This window comes from Centroberyx gerrardi, chromosome 16, assembly GCF_048128805.1.
Source record: "Centroberyx gerrardi isolate f3 chromosome 16, fCenGer3.hap1.cur.20231027, whole genome shotgun sequence".
Taxonomy (NCBI): Eukaryota; Metazoa; Chordata; class Actinopteri; order Beryciformes; family Berycidae; genus Centroberyx; species Centroberyx gerrardi.
The window spans coordinates 8,108,552-8,129,454 of NC_136012.1; the positions used below are offsets into that span (position 1 = coordinate 8,108,552).

General features: G+C 40.1%; 1 protein-coding gene across 4 annotated transcripts; it reads right to left on the reverse strand.

Annotated features, from left to right (window-relative positions):
- Positions 1-706: 706 nt before the first annotated feature.
- LOC139910451 (high-affinity choline transporter 1-like) lies at positions 707-17,789 on the reverse strand. Of its 4 annotated transcripts, XM_078289087.1 has the most exons (10): positions 17,691-17,789; positions 13,024-13,106; positions 9,082-9,300; positions 7,701-7,814; positions 6,506-6,661; positions 3,238-3,386; positions 2,890-3,033; positions 2,150-2,303; positions 1,753-1,970; positions 707-1,653 (listed from the first exon to the last, which is right to left on the reverse strand). In XM_078289087.1, the coding sequence occupies exons 3-10, from the start codon at positions 9,263-9,265 to the stop codon at positions 1,105-1,107; spliced, it is 1,668 nt and encodes a 555-aa protein (XP_078145213.1). In that variant the 5' UTR covers positions 9,266-9,300; positions 13,024-13,106; positions 17,691-17,789; the 3' UTR covers positions 707-1,104. The 4 variants fall into 4 exon arrangements, with proteins under 4 accessions (XP_078145213.1, XP_078145215.1, XP_071753843.2 ...); XM_078289089.1 differs by lacking the exon at positions 13,024-13,106 and having other exon boundaries at positions 17,691-17,744; XM_071897742.2 differs by lacking the exons at positions 13,024-13,106; positions 17,691-17,789 and adding an exon at positions 11,173-11,238 and having other exon boundaries at positions 9,082-9,292.
- Positions 17,790-20,903: the final 3,114 nt, after the last annotated feature.

Consider the following 20,903-nt stretch of genomic DNA (forward strand, 5'->3'; position numbering starts at 1 on the left):
ACTTCAACTAAGGACTGATGTTTTCAACATTAAGTGGACACCGGTAATACTACAGCTATCGAGACTGACTAAGGACACAACTTCTCCGTAATCTTAGTGGAGGAGAGGAGTTCGACTGGTGCCGTCTACATGTAATTGGAGTCACGTATACAGATGTGACTGTGATTGTGTATAAGTGCATGTATAGTGATGGTACAGTGACAAACTATTTGAGATCTCTCCTGACCCTCTCTTCTTTAAGATCCAGAGTTTCCCAACGGGCATATGAAGAAGTGTATGGTTAAACATATGGGTGATTACATACTGATTAGAACAAGGTTAATTGGGTGCCTATGTCTGTGATGCCTCTTTGAATAGAACCGGAATAAGATAGGTCGATGCGATGCTTACATTTGTTATGTGATTTATGTATCATGTTTGTATGTTCACTTCTATATGATTGCATATGGAAATAAAGGTTAAGTGCAAAAAAAAAAAAAAAATCTTTACATTTCCAGGCACTTCCTTGTTTTCTTCTTCAGTGGTCATAACTTCAACAGTTGAACTTTATGGCACGTACTGCCACCACACGGCCGAAACAGGAAATGACAGTATAGACATGGTGAAAACTTGGCGCCATAGCCTTTATATCTGGTTATGTTGCACAACACAGCACAGTGCCTTTTGCAGTGTTGATAAACATGAGCTATATTCTATGCAAAAAAGGTGTGATTCACAATTTTTTATTCAAGTACAATAAAAAAAAAAAAAAAAGTATATATATGTTTTTAAAGATGTTCAACATCTGATGATTGGCACCTGTGTAGTATACATAACAAAACTAAAGACATTAAAGTCACTGTAGGCTTCCAGTAAGTTTGTTTTAGATCCCACTAAAATTTAATGAAACTGATCAGTGGGTCTTGACCTCTTTGGCCTGTGACCAACAAAATTATAACTTGTAATATCCTGATGTGTGCTTGAACAGAGTGATGAATTGATTATTTTATAAAAAAGTAAGCATTGGTATAAGACTGAGACATGATAATACAGCTCAATATAAGAAATATGATGTATGCATCCCATAAATCATTCCTCTTTCAGGCCTGTTGATTTGTTTTAACATTACGTATCTAGCATCAATGCGCTCTCATTCTGGACTTCAGATTTCTCATCCTGCTTGTCCTCTTTGCTGGTGTTGGTACTCGTTAATGTTAGTTGCTGTGGTGGCCGCTGGGTTTTCACTTTGAATACGTCCCACCTCCCAGGGATCAGCCCGTTGTTGAAGAGCAGTGAAGCCAGCCAGGAGAACGTCAGAGTAGCGAAGATGGTAGACAGCATGCAGATGGTCCTGATGGGGGAGTGCTGGACGTAAACACCGTCCTCCAGAGTGCACCCTGGGAAGTGGAGGACGGTCGGTAGCCCTAGAAACGGATCCCCGCACAACACTCTCAGCGACACCCCGATCAGAAAGCCCATGACGGAGCCGTAGCCGTTGGAGATGCTGAAGAAGAGGACGCAGACGAGTTGAGGGAACATGATGGTGTAGGTTATGTCTGAGCCCAGGATCCAGAACACCATGATGCTGTTGTCTAGGAAGGTGAGCGCCGTGCCGGCCAAGCCCACCAATACCACCGTGACTCGGATCACCCACTGGAGCTCCCTGTCTGATGCCTGGAGGGAAGGGAGACACAGGGACAAAAACACCTGGAGGCTTTTCTCTCACCTTCTGATCTCTCTCAGACACGGTAAATTACCCCTGGACCATCTTACCTTGGTCCTCACGATGTTCTTGTAGATGTTGGTGGAGAAGATGGAAGTGGCCGACAACAGAGCAGAGTCTGTCGACGACATCGCCGCGGCGGCTACAGCTCCGATACCGATGATGGCGATGTAGTTTGGGGTGAGGTGCTGCAGAGCGATGGGCAGGACCAGACCGGCCTCCCCACGCTCGTACGGAGAAGGGGAGCCGTACGAGGTCAAGTTCCAGTCTGAGACCCAAACATACAACTGGGACATCAGGCAAAATAGCAAGTCCAGGGCCTAGCGTGTAAGCTTAGTGTGTGGACACACTTTCACTATCTAAGGTGGGGAAGAAAGAATGTTTAAAAAATGAGGATGGTTACACTATTCTGTTCTGTTCTGTTCTACTGTAATAAATCCATTGTACCTGTTGATGCTGCGACTGCTCCGATCAACACTGAAGGGATTCCGAAGATGAAGATGACAGCAGCTGCAGTGAAGCAGGTGATCCTGGCTGTGGCTGAAGACGAGGCTGACAGGGTCCGCTGGTGGAAGTCCTGATAGCCCAGGTTACCAAAAGCCTCATAAAAAAAAACAGTGGAAACCACTGTTACTACATTTGCTTTGAGCCATATTATTCACTTTCCAAATTAAAAGAAAGGATTGGACTGAAGGAGTGGCCCCCAAAACATCCATCCTCACAACTCCAAAAGTCCTTGCAACTCAAAAAGCATGTACGTTTTTGAAGGGTTGCATGTAGTGTCTGAAATTAACTTTTTGGCTCACCTGTCAAGAACTGATAAACGAAAAAGCAATTATTTGCCAAGAATAATTTTTACCAGACAAAATAATTAATTAACATGTTTTCATAGAAATGTGTCATCCTACCCATTGTCAATGCTATTTTATGTATAGAATGTTAACTGAAATTTTTTTTGCATGTGTGCAGGCCTATTCCTATATGTGGCAATGTCTATAAATCTCTGTGTGAGAATGAATACTAGGTATATGTAATGAAGTGAAAATAACTTGCTGGCAGATAATCTAACTGCAGTAAAGTGAAAAGTAGATCTCATATCAAAAAGACTTGCTACTCCTAGATTATCTGCAGTGCTCATGGACGTTTGCATGTGTCCCGACCTGAAAACTGAAGCATGTAAGCCTTACCAGCAGTAAGAAATTATCAATCCACCTCCAGGCTCTTTCTGCTTCCAATGTACCGACCCAGGGGGCCTGGAAGGTAAAGTTGAATGCAGTCTTGGTGATGTCAGCTGATGAGGGGTTCATCAGGATGAAAGGGACACACAGCCACTGCATGAAACACAAGGAACCACTGACATAAACATTTGGGGGGGAAATGCACTTGATATACTCTGCTACATGATGAGTTTTGGTAAAAAGACATTCTTCCCTTGCTGAGTGTGAAACCTGCTTCTGTGACTTGTTACCAAACGCCCAATCGTGCAATTTTAGCATGAGACCGTCATATTTGGTGAAGACATCAGAATAACTCACCATACTGATGAATATGAGAATTAGTTGTATGATGTCTGTGTAGGCTACAGAGTAGAGGCCTCCCAGCAGTGTATACACAATGGCTACTGCAGCGGAGATCCAGATGCAAACAGTGTAGGGCAAATCCAGAATCACACTCATGGTCGCACCTACAAAGGTAATTCAGAAACAAGTCAGCATGTTTCCTATGAAAAGAAAAATGATCAGAAAACCAGCAAGATGGCTGACTTGAGGTGACAGTTGAGTGCTTTTCCCTAAGGATAACTGTTTGACAGTGGTTGGTTCGTGGCAGAGCACCCAGTCAAAGTTGGGAGAGGTATATTTGTTTAATACCATGTATGCTGAAAAATCTGTATACGAATATAAATGAGTACAATCACTGAATATCTGTCATCTCCTTTTGTATAGGCTATATCTGTGTTTTGGACGCATGCGGTCTAGAGTTTTGTGTATTTGACTCTGTCGCCATGAAAACAAAGTACTGTCTGTAAGCAGCACACTTCAGCCTGCTTCAACACTTCACTGGCTGATATGCTCAGAATTCTTCCTGCAATTCTGCACAGACGGAAAGACATTCACTGCTGCCTCTTAAAATCACAAATGGCGGTAATGAATGCAGCACACATAGGATGATAAGACACAGCTTGGGCTTCCTAGAAGTAGGACTATCATACTACAAAAGGGAATTCATAATCAGCGGCGCCTTGTGCCAGTTTTTTAGGCTAATTTTCTCTCGCCCTCTGGCTACTTTCCTGGTTGGATTGAACAAACATTGAAACAGGATTCCTTTTTATGTAAAACAACTAAAAGCAAAGAGACAAGTTATGTAGACAGAAACGCTTACAAGTGCACTCATTTATGATTCAAATAATTTATTTATTAATCAATAACTAATAGTGTTGTAGCCAATTTTGATGTGTGCTATATGTTGTGTGTGTGGTAAGTTGTGTAAATGTTGTTGTTGCTACTTCACCTGCGCACTAGAGGGCATAGGCAGGTAATCACAGTAGTCACATAGCCTACAGGTAGTCACAGGTGAACAGCTGCAGGGAGTTAGGAACTGAGGAAGCCACACAGTTTTTCAACCGTGTGTGGGCGCCTGTGCTTTTTTGTTTTGTTTCATATCGAGCTTGTTTTTATATCACTCATTCAGTGCACCCGGCCTTTGTAGGTGACTTTAGATATATATATATATATATATATATATATATATATATATATATATATATATAAATAAAGTGTCAAACGCATATTCCATGGCAGACCTCATTTTTTGCACCACCACGCGTTGAAAATGCCTTCAAATTCCCTCAAGTGGCCTTTTTTGTTGTTCGATTGCCACTATAAATAGTATACACTGCATGGAGAATTAAACAGTCCATGAATATGCATTACAAGTGAGAAGGCCAGTAGCTCGCTGTAAAGCTGAATGACAGGCGGAGATTTCTTTTTCTATTGATGAGACAGGGTTTATCCATGAAGAGTATTTTTCTGCTAAATGCATGCAACCCTTCAATAGCAAACATACAGTCTTAAGTCTTTTACCAATATGAAAACAATTTACCAAAAAACGTGCTCAACCCTCTGTTATTTATGTGGGTGCTGAATCCTCAAAAAATTTGTAACGAAATACTCCAGGACAGCACTCCAATTAATTAATTTATATTTTTTGCCACTCAGACATTTTGGGCAAGACGCCCTTCTTCAGTGCGCTTTTTAGGCAAACAAACTGAATCGGTCACTCGCAGGTGACTCTTATTGGTAATCAGGCTGACGCAGCAGCTTCCAAAAAAATCACAAATTAGTTATATCATTTTTTAGATGTACTAACAACAACACTCAGAGGACATAAGGTGTAATCGTAACAACACTCAGGGACATGAAACAACCTCTAGGCTATTCCAACAATAAGCAAATATTTATGTAGTCCTATACGTTGCAAAATAGCCTAATTAATTAATTTTCTTCATCCATGCATAGCCTAAACATGATCTAGGTTAGGCATACCTACATGTTTTAACATAACAGAAAAATATCACAAAAAAAACTCACAAAAAACAAGATAAAGACAACTCTTCATTGAGTCCCCTTGGCTCCAGTGTATCAAGAAAATGTATCCAAAAACATTCCTTTTCAAGAAGGATTCTTTTCCTTTTAATATAGGTTACATGGGCATTTTAATAGATATACAACAAATTTAGTATTGCATGTTATTCTGCCTCTAACATTTACAGCAGTTCCAGTCTTAGGATGGGGAAAGTGATTACCTCTAATCAGACCATGACACTGAACACAATTAAAACAGGGAAAGTTCCCACTTGGGATACTAGACAAGAAGTGAGAAGACCTCTTTGGTGAATCAGATCTCACCAGGTAGTTACGCAGATTAGACTGCCTTTTATAGAAAAATCTTGTTGTGTTCAATCCGCAATCATGATGTAAAATCATCGGTTGCTAGGCGTTTCAACAGCCACCACCACACAACAGGAGATCTCAGATACATGGGCATTGAGACTGTTAAAACTCCACCTAGAGGTGGGGATCGGGAAAGAATCCTTCTTCAAAAGGAATGTTTTTGGATACATTTTCTTGATACACTGGAGCCAAGGGGACTCAATGAAGAGTTGTCTTTATCTTGTTTTTTGTGAGTTTTTTTTGTGATATTTTTCTGTTATGTTAAAACATGTAGGTATGCCTAACCTAGATCATGTTTAGGCTATGCATGGATGAAGAAAATTAATTAATTAGGCTATTTTGCAATGTATAGGACTACATAAATATTTGCTTATTATTGGAATAGCCTAGAGGTTGTTTCATGTCCCTGAGTATTGTTAGGATTACACCTTATGTCCTCTGAGTGTTGTTGTTAGTACATCTAAAAAATGATATAACTAATTTGTGATTTTTTTGGAAGCTGCTGCGTCAGCCTGATTACCAATAAGAGTCACCTGCGATTTACCAGTATGAGACATGACAGAACCGATCAATATGGTGTAATTTATGTGTAATTTCATGTGAGATGCAAAATAACTTAATAACTGTATCTTTTTGCACATTTACATTTTATATTTACACCATGGCATTATTGCTACAGTGCATGGTCAAAGAAGAGAGGCAAATTCAGGTCAGTCAGTCAGGGATGAGACACGTCACTCCTCAAACTTCATGGTCACTTTCTACAAATCATATCTGTTTAGAAGGAAGTACAAGTTCTACTATTGTGAAACTTTACCTTTAAAACTTTATCTTTGATGTCAATGTCACTTACCTAAGCCGATCAGAGTTCCAGTCACCCAGATGATATCAGATATAAGCGGCGCCACAGACAGGACTCCACTCAGGACCTTCCCATACTTGATCTGGAACGGGTCCATCATGGTCACATATTTTTTGTCTCGCATTGGTTTGGCAAAGAAAAGTCCACCTTTATAATTCAACCACAGAAAGCAAAATAGATTTGCATTGGTGTGGCTGTCACTACGACACAACATCACAGACAAATATTTGGTGCAGAAACCTCATATCTCCAAATTTTTCCAAACCCCCCCCCCCCCCCCCCCCCCCCCGAGTAATACGTCACTGTGATCACGCCCAGAATATGACCTTATTGACTGGCAGGATGGCAGGCAATTAGTGTAAAATGTATCACTCCTGTCAAATTGTTTGGCTAATATGATTTGCAGGATGGGTCTATTTGAATTCCAATATCTCCAATTCTGTATAGTAATTCTCATCAAAGAAGTCAGCATGGGCCTTACATTTTCTCTTCATAATGCATTAGTGAATTACCTCAGCAGGTGGATGAGGCCGTGCAGCTAGGTGGAGCAACAGAGCCACAGGTGAGATCTCAAACAGGCTATATGGCATTTTCCTGCACTGGGCCATGTTTCTGTTAGTGCAGTAAAAACTTTGGTTTTCCAGATCTGAGGCATCTGATCCACAGACTTGTTTTGAATTTCCTTGCACTGCATGCTTTTAAAGGCATTCCAACAACCATTTAGACTGTGCAGGACATTGTGGAATGCATGATATGTTTCATATTTTGATCGATGTTTGTCCTTCAGATCAGAGATTTGGTGCAGTTTTGACCAATAATTCCCCTCACTCTCTCTGATTCCTGCATACTTTGCTCATATAAATTTGTATTTTTTTCAAATTCATTTCAGATTCAATCTTGCTGATGAAGTGAGAGAAAGCAGAGTTGCATTTAGGCTGCTACTAAGGATGTCAGTGTGATTTGCTGTCCAGTTGAAATGAAACCTACACCATTGCTGATGATTGACTTTTCATTGCACAGTATTCAGTTATTGACTTCTTGTCTCATCCTATGAACTGATGTTTGTCCGTATAGTATCTCCCGTACTCGTCAATAAAGTGCTAGTCTTAATAGCTTCTCAGAATTGATAACTATTTAGATTCTAACTACTTATCAAACTGGTATTGTCATTAAAAGCTCGTCTTACCCACAGTGAAAGACAGGGCTGCTGTTACTGGCATGACAGCCCAGGTCAGTCCCATACTAGGAGTGTAAACTGCTTCTGTCAGACCAAGGATGAAGCCCCCTCCGACAAATGTAGCTGTAGGAAGCACAATGCGCGCATGCACACACACACACACACACACACACACACACACACACACACACACACACACACACACACACACACACACACACACAGATTAATGCAAAACTCAGTTCTCCCTCTGAAGTTACATCTGTGAGATAAATTTTCTGCAGCATATACAAACCACCAATGGTCAAGTTGTAGCTGCTTACGGCCGAAATACATGGGACACGGACGCGGCGCGACACGTCTGCGGCAGAATGCCCGCAGCTGAGCGCGTCCAGTATAATCAACTGAAGCTGCTACACTGACCACGGAAGCCGCGCGCACCCGCGCGGGCATCGCGTGGCTCATCTCTAGTTTTGCGCGTCTGGTCTATTTTTTCCCCTCTACGCGTGGCTACGCGGCCCTCAAACAGGTAAAAACTCCATAGAACTGTGTAAAAAACGAGTACAATCTGTTTAAAAATGATTAAAATAAATACCTCATTGTACCAGAGGCAATGTGACGCAGCAGAGCAACCTTGTGGGTGTTTTTACATTGCACATTAAAATAAATCAATCAAATCAATGTGTATCCATGATCCTGTAGTTAAAACGATCTAGTTAATTAATTCAGTACCAGTTAATATAGCCTACACTTCCAAACCCTGCATAACCAACTGCATTATCACTTGGCAAAACTCAACTTGATATCTCCTCAAACCACGGCTGGCATGCAACCACACCTACAAAGACGAAGTCTGTGTAGCAGGTAAAGACCCTGCTCCGTCCGATTTCGGCCGTAAGCTGACTGGAGATAACCAAAACATTGTAAATATATTATAGCAGAATACAGAACTCTTCCATTTCCCTGAGTGATTCAAAGTTGTTTCCTACATCGTTGTATTTGCTCACACTGATGTGTATCCCTCATGAAAAAGACCTAATATTAATCCAATTCTACACAGACATCACAGCAAAACCACAGGCCTACACTAAGTCCCTATATGAAGATTATATACCATAGGAGATAAAAATGCCATAAAGTATGTCCAATAAGGTCACTATACACTATAGGTTCCTATACAAATACGATTCTTTTGGTTAAGGGCATTTCATTGTTCTGTGGACCCAGGTAGGGTAGCTAATGGTGATATTTCCACACTAATACAAATCAAATATATCCAACAGGTGTAGGCTACTGTATGTGCAGCCATAATAAATCATTTCAGTCACAACAGTCGCCCTACTGTAGATTGCACTGGTCCAATCCGACACCATGCAGCTTCTATACTCACCTGTCATGGTGAAGATTCCCACCACCAAGCTGATCCCACGGTTCCCCAGCAGAGTCATCTCGGTCCGGTCTCCCTGGCTCCTCTCCTCCACCCGCCTGGACTGGACCGAGGCCCAGATGCCGGTGCCCAGCACCAGCAGGTAGAAGAGCACCATCACCACCAGTCCTGGGATGTTCAGGCTCATGTTGGCAGAGTCTGACTGACTGCCTCACTGGCTCACTGGAGGAAACACACGATTAGCTACGTTGGAACAAGAAGAACCAGTTTCCACTGAAAAAAAATAACCACTTACTAGGTTTCCACTCTCCATTTTATCAATACCTGCAAGGGAAATCAGGGCTTATGTTTTTTTATTTTTATTTTTATTTTTTTTAGCGTGAATCTATCTTCGAACAATTGTTGACGCTACAGAAGTGAGTGATGAAAAACTACGAGGCTGTTATATCAAGGCCAGGACTACGGAAAAGGATTAGGGCCATATTCTGAGTTAAAGTCAGAATTCTGAATTTAAAATCAGAACTGAAATACATTTTTAAAATATGGCCCTAATCCTCTTCCATACAGGTGTAGCACTCGTGTCACTGTATCACAGGCAACTATAATAAACTTTATTTATATAGTAACTATAAGCCACTGGACCAGTTCTAGGTTCGAAGGAGTGATTGAGTTAAATAAAATAGTAGACCAGAGACCAGAGACCAGAGACTCACATTTTGATTGGATCGCGCCCCTTGTTACGTATGAAAGTCATTTTTAATCCCACAACCACAAAAAACGGTTCCTAAATTCATTGTCAGAGTTTAGTGACGTTTTCACACTCAAAGATGACAAAAATAGCCATTTTAATGAGTGATTGAATATCATCACTGTCAGGTGTTTGTATTGCCAAAATGTCAACTTTTCAGGTTCTAAGAAAAACAGCCATGGTTTAACTAGATAACAACGCATTTTGACATTATCCGATGGGTTTTAAAAGGGTCTCATAAGTGCAGGAGGTCGGGGAATTTTCTCAACCCATAGAGAAGCATGGAACCCTTCGACTGAAGTGAAAATATTAAAATCACCAAAATTTGGGTTACAAGGTTTTTATATGACAACAGTGATATTTTCGCCCCTCCTGTTATGTTAGCAAATCTGTTGCATCTCTTTATCTCTTGACCCGGAATGGCTGAACCAGCTCAGCAGTCACAATACATATTTTATTCCCCAATAGTAATTTACCTTATTTAACCCAACTCGTCACCCATCGGTTTTTTGTATTTCATAGTCCATACAGACTGTATTTCCTTTATGATACATCACTCATTTTCATTAGAAAACACACATTTTGCAGCATCTTATTGATTATATTGACTGTAATAGATGTAGGATGCATATTTCGTATTTGACTATGTCTAGTATGTGTGCACTTTACAGATATTTTGTCTTGATATAATTGACTTGACATAATCGAGGCATACACAACATTTATGCTACAGAGGTGTGTGTCTGTGTGCGTGTGTGTATACAACCTGAACCATGTGTTCACAGGAGACAATATTTGTTTTGTGTGTGTGTGTGTGTGTGTGTGTGTGCTTGACCCATCTGGACAATGATTCACATGAGAAAGTTTGCATATCCAAATTTCTTGACCAATGGGTCAAATTTGACCTCTAGTATAATCTTTGGACCCACATGGTGTAGAGACTTTATAAAATTATTTATGTGGACAATGTTTCACTTTTTGTAATGGGGTGGCCACTCAAAATTTCATGCAGAAAAAATAAAATATATGGGGTTTTCACTGCTGTTTAAGTCAGAAACTGACTGAAACAAACTAACTTTTGTTAATGTCTCATTAAATTATTGCATCAGAGCTACGAGTGTGCGGCTACTTTCACCATTTTTATGCTTGTTTTCGCTGGCCAGCACCTCATCACTACAGGTGTGCGTTTCACCTACTTTAAGTCAGAAACTGATCAATTTTGACCCTGACATAATAGGAGGGTTAAGACACAAAATGCTGTGCTCACATTCAAAACTTTAAATCACATGCTCAAATGTCAGAATGCAACCACCTCAGATACAATACAATGTTCAAATGCTTCTTACCAGATATGCAGATAGCTCAGTCAATGCAACATGTGTTTTCAGTCATGCCTCATTACTTCGGTTGTGTTACATTTCTTAATATTATGACTATTCCATGATGAGCCCGCAGTACTTGTCCTAGTGATAACCTATCTGTCACAAACACATCTTCATAGTGTCAGCTGTGTCAGTGCCAGCCTTAATCAACACTGCCCTTCACGGTCTCCTCTGCTGTGTCAGTTGCACATCGGCTCCTTGCTCTGTAGTTGTATGATTTACTCAAACACCCCGTCATTCACAAACACTAATCCTAGTGCACATATGTACACGTAGCCACAAATACACACACGCACCCAAACATACACACATTACATCATCAGCTATCTTCCATCACTCAGCCCTCAGACACTGTTTCCAAGCTATATTTGTTCTTGTCCTATTACTACATGAGCACAAAACGGTATGCTAGCTTATCTTTGTTTAATATATAAGTCAGTGTTACAACTCCTCTGTGTGCATGTATGTACCTTTCTGTGAAAACGTCATCTTCCATTAAAACTTTGGTCAACTTTCATGCTGCTTCCTGTTCCTCATCCTGACCACATTTGTACAGTTACATTCTCATTACCATTTTTCATCTTTTAGTGATCCCACCTTCTCCCTAACTTAGCGAGCAACTTCCTAATACTGTGATAAAAATGGGTCATATAATGGATCCTCAGAGAAGAGAATTAGTTTGACTCGTGGGCTCAATGAACCTTCAACACAATGTCACAACAGGTGTGTTTTTTATGCTGTAAAGCTAGTCCTACCCACAGTGAAGTACAGGGCTTTTGTTAATGGCATGTGTAGAAAAGGCTCTGGCAGAGCACCCGTTAACGAGCCAATAAATCGCCATAGCAACCCCAGCCCAGGCAGGCTCTGAAAATCCCCCGTGCCACGCAGCAGACAGCCTCTTCAGATGGTCACTTCAAGGACTTAAAACTGAGTAAACTTTACCTGTTGTGTGCATAGATGACCAAATGTAAGTAGAATGTGTCAGTTAACAGTTATGGAAATTGGTGTAAGGTTAAATTGATGTTAAGGAGATAATTATATTGAGTTGGACCCACATTGCCTGTTTGTTGCTTGGTGTTTGCTTGCGCTAGTCTGAGCTATGGTTAGAGAGCCTTGTTAAGTTTAATAACTAAGCTATGTGGAACTTGTTAGCCTTCATGTTGCACACCCAGTATTTTGATGAGAGATGTATCCATGTTGTGTGGACTTTTCCCTCACCGCTACCTACTGAGAGTTACTTTATGTTTTTCATGCTGATTACCTTATTACTATTTGGATAGTAATTCTCGTGCATTCCTTGTTTAATTCCATTAGTAATGATAATTACTCTCCTGTTTTAGACCACACACAAACCCACCATCACATCCCTGTATTGTGGCATGCCGATGGATAGGATGGAGAGACTATAAGCAATTGTTGTGCCTATGTACCTGATGCCTTAAACCTTCAGTAAAGTTCTATGCATCGAAGTCCAGTCTCCGTGTCCTGACCCGACACCCAATATTGGTGAACACTCCTGAGCCAGCTAAATAGTTCAGTACAGCATGACAGCCCAGGTCAGACTGCCTCTATCACACCAACATTAGTCATGTTGAAAACCTCTTGTTCATTGCTCTTTGGGTAATTTGAGATATTCTGTTTTGATGAGATTGTTTTTTTGTTTGTTGACATGATTAGATAATAACTACTTTAGTATTGAATTTTGCATTAACAGTTTTGCACATTGAAATTCAAATTACAGTTTTTTGATATCAAGTTGATATAGACCCAAATAACAGTATGAAATGGAGTAGCTAATATAAAGATTTTTGTTACCATGTTGATGCTCATGTCTGTTCGGTCTCTCTGGCTCCTCTTCTCTTCCAGGAACCCACAGGTAGAAATCTTTGCCTGGCAGACTGCCAGAGAAGATAAATATATGGAAGACATGCTGGACAGTAATGTTATTTATGACAGTGTGAATGTGACTTATACTGTATGCTCCATTTGTTTTCTAGATTGCCCAGGTATTTTGACCCGCCCTTACCTATCCACTTTATTTAAACTTTGCTGTTCACACAAACACATGGACTAGGGGTTTGACCAGTATGGGGTTTTTGAAGGCTGATACTGATATTTTGACACCTAAAAATTACAAGTAATCCAGTGTGTCCCCCAGAATTGTATTCTTGTCAGGGTGGAAAAGCCTCTGAAGCAGCATGTAGACCATCATGGGACACTAAAACTCCATTGAAACCCAGGCTGTTTAAATAATTTTAGGGTTAGCAGCTCTTTAAGGCAGAGGCAGCTCTTTAAATGGCATATTGATAAGTAATATGCATTTCTGAAGCTGAAACATTTGTTTATTTTTCATTAGAGTGGTCCATTGGAAGTTGGATCCATTTTCCTTGACTTGACATTTGCTTTAGCACTGGCTCTGGGAAATCCAATGCAGTGGGAAATTTCATATATAAGGATGATGAATGAAAAATGCAGATTATTTTGTTTTACCTCACTTTTTTCATCTTATATCAGCATCTTGACTATTTTCAAGTACAGTTGGATGTTCTAACTGAAATGAAACAATGAACTGTTGCTGATTTATCAATGCAATCTATCAATCCATCTAACCCTGACATGTCATGCCATGTATAATATAAGATTTTATCTCCTCCTGTTGAGTCAGGTAAGGTATTTACAAAGGTCCATCAGCTACAGCTAATGTGCATCCATCAGAAGCTTGTCAGACTGTCGTCATTGGCAGACATGTCAGGTTGTCATTGCACTGGGTAATTACTCCACCTTGAGTAATCCATTCCAGTTTTACTAGGTAAGCATCCCTATCCTACACAGCCTGCCTCAGTTTTCATCCTTCATCACTATATCTGCGACTTGTAAATGTCACAGATTTGTGAAAGGATCCAAAATTCTGGCACTCATCAGTCAGCTCCAGGCTTGTCTCAACCAACAGAGCATGGGCAGGTGACCAACAGCCTCTGGTGTATTCAGGAAACATCGCTGGCATTGTATTTACCGCATTCCTTCTTTTGACAGTCAGGGCTATACCGCTATCTACAATCACTGTAGACTTACCCTGACCCAGTGGTTGTCAATGCTGGTCTTCAGCACCCAGGGTGCTGCTGCTTTTCTATCCTACCAGGTAGTTAATTGCAGTCACCTGGTGTCCCAGGTGTAAATCAGTCCCTGATTAGATGGGTAGAATGAAAACCAGCAGGACTCTAGGTCCTGAGGACGAGGACTGAGAACCAATGTCTAGGCCTGTGCCAATATGAAAATTTCATAGTACGATTATCTTGGCCAAAATTATCTCAATATACAATATTATCTCGATAATTATTGAAAACCTTAAAAACAGTACTATATGCTTCAATTACTTAAAAACGAATTTGTCATATCAATCACAAGACATTTTAATCTAGAACATGTAGCAGAACCAGGTCTCCACAGCACAAAATGGACCCTTGAGTAACATTCTTTCCCAGGAACAAAAATGACCCTTCACCTTTAAAGCTACAAAAGTGTCACCTTGACGCTGACCAAGTCTAAGGGGGATCTCCTCCACCAATCAGACAACTCTTCTGAAATGTACAAGTTTTATCTACAAGCCACATCAGACTGCAGACCAGGATCTCCCTCAGACACACAGACTCACACAAAATAAGATTTCTTTTTATCTGGACCAGAAGACAGAGTTCTATTGAAATGATGTTGGACAATTAGTCACATTAGATAATTAAATACATTTTGTTACCAAAAGGATCAGGAATTGCTTTCTCCCTTCTCTTTTTAGTTCTGTAGGAAACCCCACCTTTCTGGATAGAGCCATAAAAGTCGTAAATCCATAAATTCTTTTCATTCTTGTATTTCCTAATGTCTCCAATGAGTTTTTAGAATAGTGTGAATTATATACTAAATTGGTTAATCATATGCTTAAGTTTTTTAATTATCCTCCCAATAGTTGGACCCAGTTATTCCCCTGGGACACACTGCTACCTAAGGTCTGATTATATTTACCCATTCTTGGCCCCCACATCGATAATTATATTTCTATTTCTATTATGTTCTATTTCACCAAAGTTACTATGTATTTGTGATTTAAATATTAAGATTATAAAGAATGTATCTAGGCTATTCTGCTAAAGCAACTCAGTTCACTGCAAAGTTTGAACAGTAAAAGTTTTATTGTCTAATCATGTTTCATGTAATGGTTTTATGCAATCCATAAGTGTTTGTTTACAGGTTTCATAATGTTCACCGATTGACAACAGTAATTGGTTGAGTATGTAAAATCCAAACGCGTTATTCTAAATCTTTATCATTACATAGGCTAGTTACTAAAGTACCGTAGTTGAGAGAGATATCCTCTTGTGTCACGGGCGTTGCCTGTCTCCAGAACAAAGAAATGTAGGCGGAATCTCCAAAACCGCGCGAAGCATCTTTTTACACTGCAAAACCCCGCCTTGGAATTCGGAAAAACTGTAAAACTCTGAGTTCTTTGTCACCTTGGGCGCTTCATGCCTCGAGCTTCATGCCGAAAGCTACGATGCCGATCCAAACTTAGAGAACTAAGTGCTTCACGCCCTAATTTAATGAATATATTAAGACTCTCAAACTTATAAACACAAAAAAAATCGTATTCTTGTTTCTTTGTATACTACTATGCTGAGCACATGTCTGCAGTGTTTGTATATTTGAATGTTTTTTTCAATAAAGATAAAAAATAAAAAATAAAAATAAAAAGTGCTTCACGCCCCGAGCTCTATGCCGGAGGCCACGAACGCCGACACCAACGCCAAGACTTAGCAGGAGCGGAGATTCAGATCTCGCTGCCTTGTAGCTACTCTGTCACTAATGTGATCCTGCTTTTTTACAAGCCGTTCATACTAGGAAGTTGAGCCTCGCTTTTTAATAGATATCATCACCAGAACCGCGAAGACTGTTACAAAGTTATTTTAAGAACGAGTTGTTAATCCGTTAATTAGTAAAAGTTAGAGAAGCCAGAAGCTCCAGTCAACTCTCTCAGCTGACCACCGACCAGCCTGCCGAAGCCTCCTGCTCCATCCTGCCTGGAGTCCGGTCGACAGCGGAAAGCCAGTCGCAAGGACATCCACCTGAAAGAGCGTCTTTTTCAGAAGACCCGCTCCCACTCCATCGTTTGCCGTTGCCAGGCGACCCGACTATTGCCGAGTTTACCAGACTCGCTGATCTTCGGGAAACCTGATTCTACACGGTCGAAACCTCCTGATGGACCCGGCAAGTAGGCTGAAACATTTTCCATGTCTTTCTGCTGAGAGTTGATGCAAAAGCTTTACTAAAATTAGGCTATCACTTAATCCAATCAGGAAAGTTAGTATAGTCTGATTGATCCCTTAGAGCGACCCGCCTCGTTTCTCCGGTTTATTGATCTAAATTGACATAACACTATTTACTGTTGCCAATAATTCTCATTTCATTTTCATTCCAATATTCCTTTCCTTCTCATTTTATTTTCATTTCATTCTCATTTCATTATTCAACCTATAGTTTAGTGTTTTATTCTGGTATCATCTGTCCATTTGTCACACATTTCCCCCGTTTCATGTATTAGATGGTTTGTTTGTTTGTCTATCTAGTAGGTAGTTAATAAATATATTCATTCACTATAAAGTTGGTTGTTCTGTATTTCCTTCTCTGCAGAGAAAAGTAATCCCTGAACTGAAAAGATCTCATGATCTTCAGATTGATGACTGATTAGTATAGCCAAGTAAAGGTCTGTTTTTCCTTCATCTATGAAGGTGGTGCCCCTACGAGTGTAGTTTGATATCTTGATCAAAGTTTCATATTTCCATACCTTTACTAAATTCGATATTTTCGACTCTACACGCTACAAACATATGTAAAATATTGATGTAAAATAAGTGGCCAAAACCACGGGTGAATTTTGAAGCCAATAAGGAAAAGTGGCTGAAAGCTGCAGTTCCTCTACCGTCCACTAGGGTCGGCTCCAAAAAGACTCGCCTAACTCCATTCATGTCTATGGGACCACGGCACAACTTCTCACTCAAAATATAAAGTCAATAATTTTTTTCGACAAGAGGTTGTGGTCTCAGTAGCTAATTTCACTTCTTCTAATATGTGTTCATTTGGCGATTTTCAAAATAACTGCGTCATTAACGGGATATAACGGTTATAAAACGGGGTAATTTTCCGAGTGACTGACAGGTCGCCTGTCCAGTGATCGCGCAGCTCGCCGATCACGGACCAATAGCAGGCGGCGCTGGTTGGGTGACGTCACACTAACTACGTCCATATTTTTTTTTACAGTCAAATGTAAAATATGTATGATGTAATTATGATGTAAAATATTTGACTTTTTTTCTTAAAAACAAAATTATAAAATGCTGGTTTAGCTTATAAAAACTATAAGGATAGTTTTAAACAACATATAAAAATCAAATTAACAGCATCTAAAATAAAGTCAAATGAGTCTCAAAAAAAGTTACCAGCCTGCATCCAACCGAGGGGGGTCTGGCTGCAGACCTCCACTGTCAGGCCAATCTCCGCTGTCAGGCCAGCTCCTCAGGTCTCTTCGTCAGTTATTTTGAACTCCCAGTACCCTCTCAAGCTGAAGTTCTGTGAAACTCGCCACAATTTCATTTCCAGCCTTGTCGTCTAAGCGCATTTTCTTTTCAAAATAAAAGCCCCGCGAGGCTGCCACAAAAAACACGGTTGTGAGTTGTGAAATCTCCCCAATTAATGATTTGGCAAAATGTTTAGGGGGACAACGTAGGCTATATCATGACTCTCTTATGATTTGGGGATAGTGCTAACCGGGAGAGATGAAATATCAGAACAATAGAAGTTGCAGATATCTTATCCTTCCCCTCCGTTTCTAGCTGATGTTTTCATTAATTTTGTTTACTGCTTGTTTTCATTCATTCATGCATTCGCTTAATTATTCACACGTACAAAAAAAATGCATTAGACACATCATTTCAAACAAAAACATTGATTAACCGACCTACAACAACGTCGGAAAAAGACAGTAGTGGCCATAGAGATATAACACCTCTATGGTAGTGGCATTGTCCTGACAGCGGAGGTAAAGAGAGCAATTAAAATAACCAACGATGAAGAAGAATGTTGGGCTGCGTCATTAGAATGAGAGAAGAAGAGACCTGAGCGTGGAGCTGGCTTGACTCCTTGGCCTGACCATGGATGTATTAAACTAGGGCCTGACAGCGGAGGTTAGCTTGACAGTGGAGGTCTGCAGCCAGACCCTTTTTGGGGGGGTGATCCAACCAGCAACATGAATATAACAACTATAACAAAGAGCGATTAGTCTTCTCAGACACAAAGATAAAGGCTTTAGTTCCGTAAGGATTGCCTGAAGAGCACAGACTTGTACAGATTCTTGATGTCTCAAACCTGCTGACTTTCAAGTTAGTTGTCAGGGCGACCAAATCCATATCATGCCTCAATATTTTCATAAGGCAAATTTAATGAACACATTTCAAGGTGAAATGTTGAGCAATGGAATATAGCGATACTGTCTCAGGCATTCATCAGTTTTTCATTGGATTGAACTAATTAGATGACTGTGTTGGGTAAAGTAGTTTCGTTCTGGACAATACATGATGCTGTTTTATCAACTAATGACAGTTCAATGGGATTACATCTTGGGAAGGACTGTGGCCTTTCAAAGACGTTGTGCTTTGTTAGAGTCAGTTAAAGATTGCATCATTGTAAACAAAATGGCTCTTGTGTCTCCAGTCTGCCAGCTGGTTAGTCAATCAGTTCCTGAAGTCCGGTCTTGTCAGGCTCATCCTCCCATTCAACTCGATTTGTTTGACCTGCTGAACACTATTTGCATAAAAACTGCTTCCCTCCACATGAAACATCTGTAACATTTCAGCTTCAATCCTTAAAGTCGAGATGAAATGAAAAATGCCTTTTTAACCCTTTTAGATCACATCCCCGGTCATATTGTGCACCTATTTAACAATATATGCCAAAAAAAATACAAAAAATCAATTTCTTTGTGTTCTTATATCAAAATTCAATCATGTTTTCTTCCTGTAAAACAAAATATGCCGTGTGCTTACGTAAGCATGCCCATAACCAATTTCAACCAATAATATCATGACATCCACCCATCAATCAATCTTCAACTTTTAGCGCACAGAGCTAAGAGGCTAAGATTCATTAGTTAGCTAGCTAGCAACAGCATGGTACTTCGGTGTGTCTTCGGGTGTTATGACACACCCACTTTTCAACGTTCAAATCAAATTCCTCCCAACGTTATGTCCCGCCTGTCTTTCCTGTTTCACTCGGAAATACGTCACGATACGGAAGTTAGATACTCTCGAAATGCCGTTTCACCTCGACTTTAAATGTGAGGAAATGTGTCTAAAAAATGAAACTTTGAATTTGTGCCTCTCTATATTTTACTAATGCAATAGATGAGGCTTTTCACCCAGGCCATGGCATCATGATTTGCTACGGTTACTGCAGCTATGATGTAGCATGGGAAAATATCAGAGGAGAGTAGCAGTCTTCAACAGACAAGAGCATCTGCTGTCTGTAGCGGAGTGACCTAGTCTCAACAAGAAGGTGAAGACAGAACATGTATAGAGAGACAGAAGGGCAATGTGCGTATTTATCCCAGGAGAGGATGTGCACTGCCTCAGGGACAGGTACATCATGACATAAGTTGTTGGCAACAGACCTTGAGCACATGAACTGTGTTGAGGTTACTACCACTTAAAGTCTTTTTCTCAAGAGAAAAGAAATGCTGTTAACACATGCAGTACATAATGTCTCTGTGGATTTGTCATTTTCATAGACCCTGTGCAAGTGTATTGTAGGTATTCCAGTAATCTCCTCTCGTAGACTTAAAGTCAGATATCTTTGCGATTACATGTGTCAAGAGTCTGGTGGAAGTTTCTGCCTACATTCCTATAGACCGGGGTAAACGCAGGTGTAATTAATAACATTAATGATGGTTCCATTCCGTAGCTGTTCCAGTGCCATTCCAATGAGCCAGCATGCACAATAGCAGGGCCCTGGCACTTGAACACCTAAATGGAACCATCATTAATGTTGTTAGTTACACCTGTGTTTACCCTGCTATGACACATCAAAATGGCTGCTGTGACAAAGGTCTATTGTCTGTGCTGAAAGTCTGAACACAGTTGGGATAAAAGTGCTTGGAACTCCCTAAAAAAAAAAAAAGTGAAACTGGATCACCTATAGTATCACTTAGGGAATTTAAAAACCTCATCAAGGGCCTTGAGGCAAATTTCTTTTTAAACTGTTCCTGCTTTTTATAGGCTATATTGAGTATTTATTTTATTTCTGTAATTTTGTATGTCAGTGTATTTTGGTTTGATGTTGGTTGTCTGCATCTTTTATGTACAGTTTTGTGCTGCTGTTTTTGGCCAGTGTGGAAGAAATTAAGCTTTAATCATTTATATATGCGTTAAGTAGGCTATATCATTCTTTCTTTAGTGTGTAACGAAGGCGCACTTCGTTACTAATCCTTTGCACTATTTGCACATTTGTATTGTACACTTATTGAATAGTTTGCACAGCGTAATTTGCACAGCATTAATAATTGCACAGTCATGATTTTAGTGAATATACATTTTACTAAACATTTTAAGTTTAGTTGTGTGAGTTATTTTATCTTGTCCTGCTGGATCAGCTACTCAGCA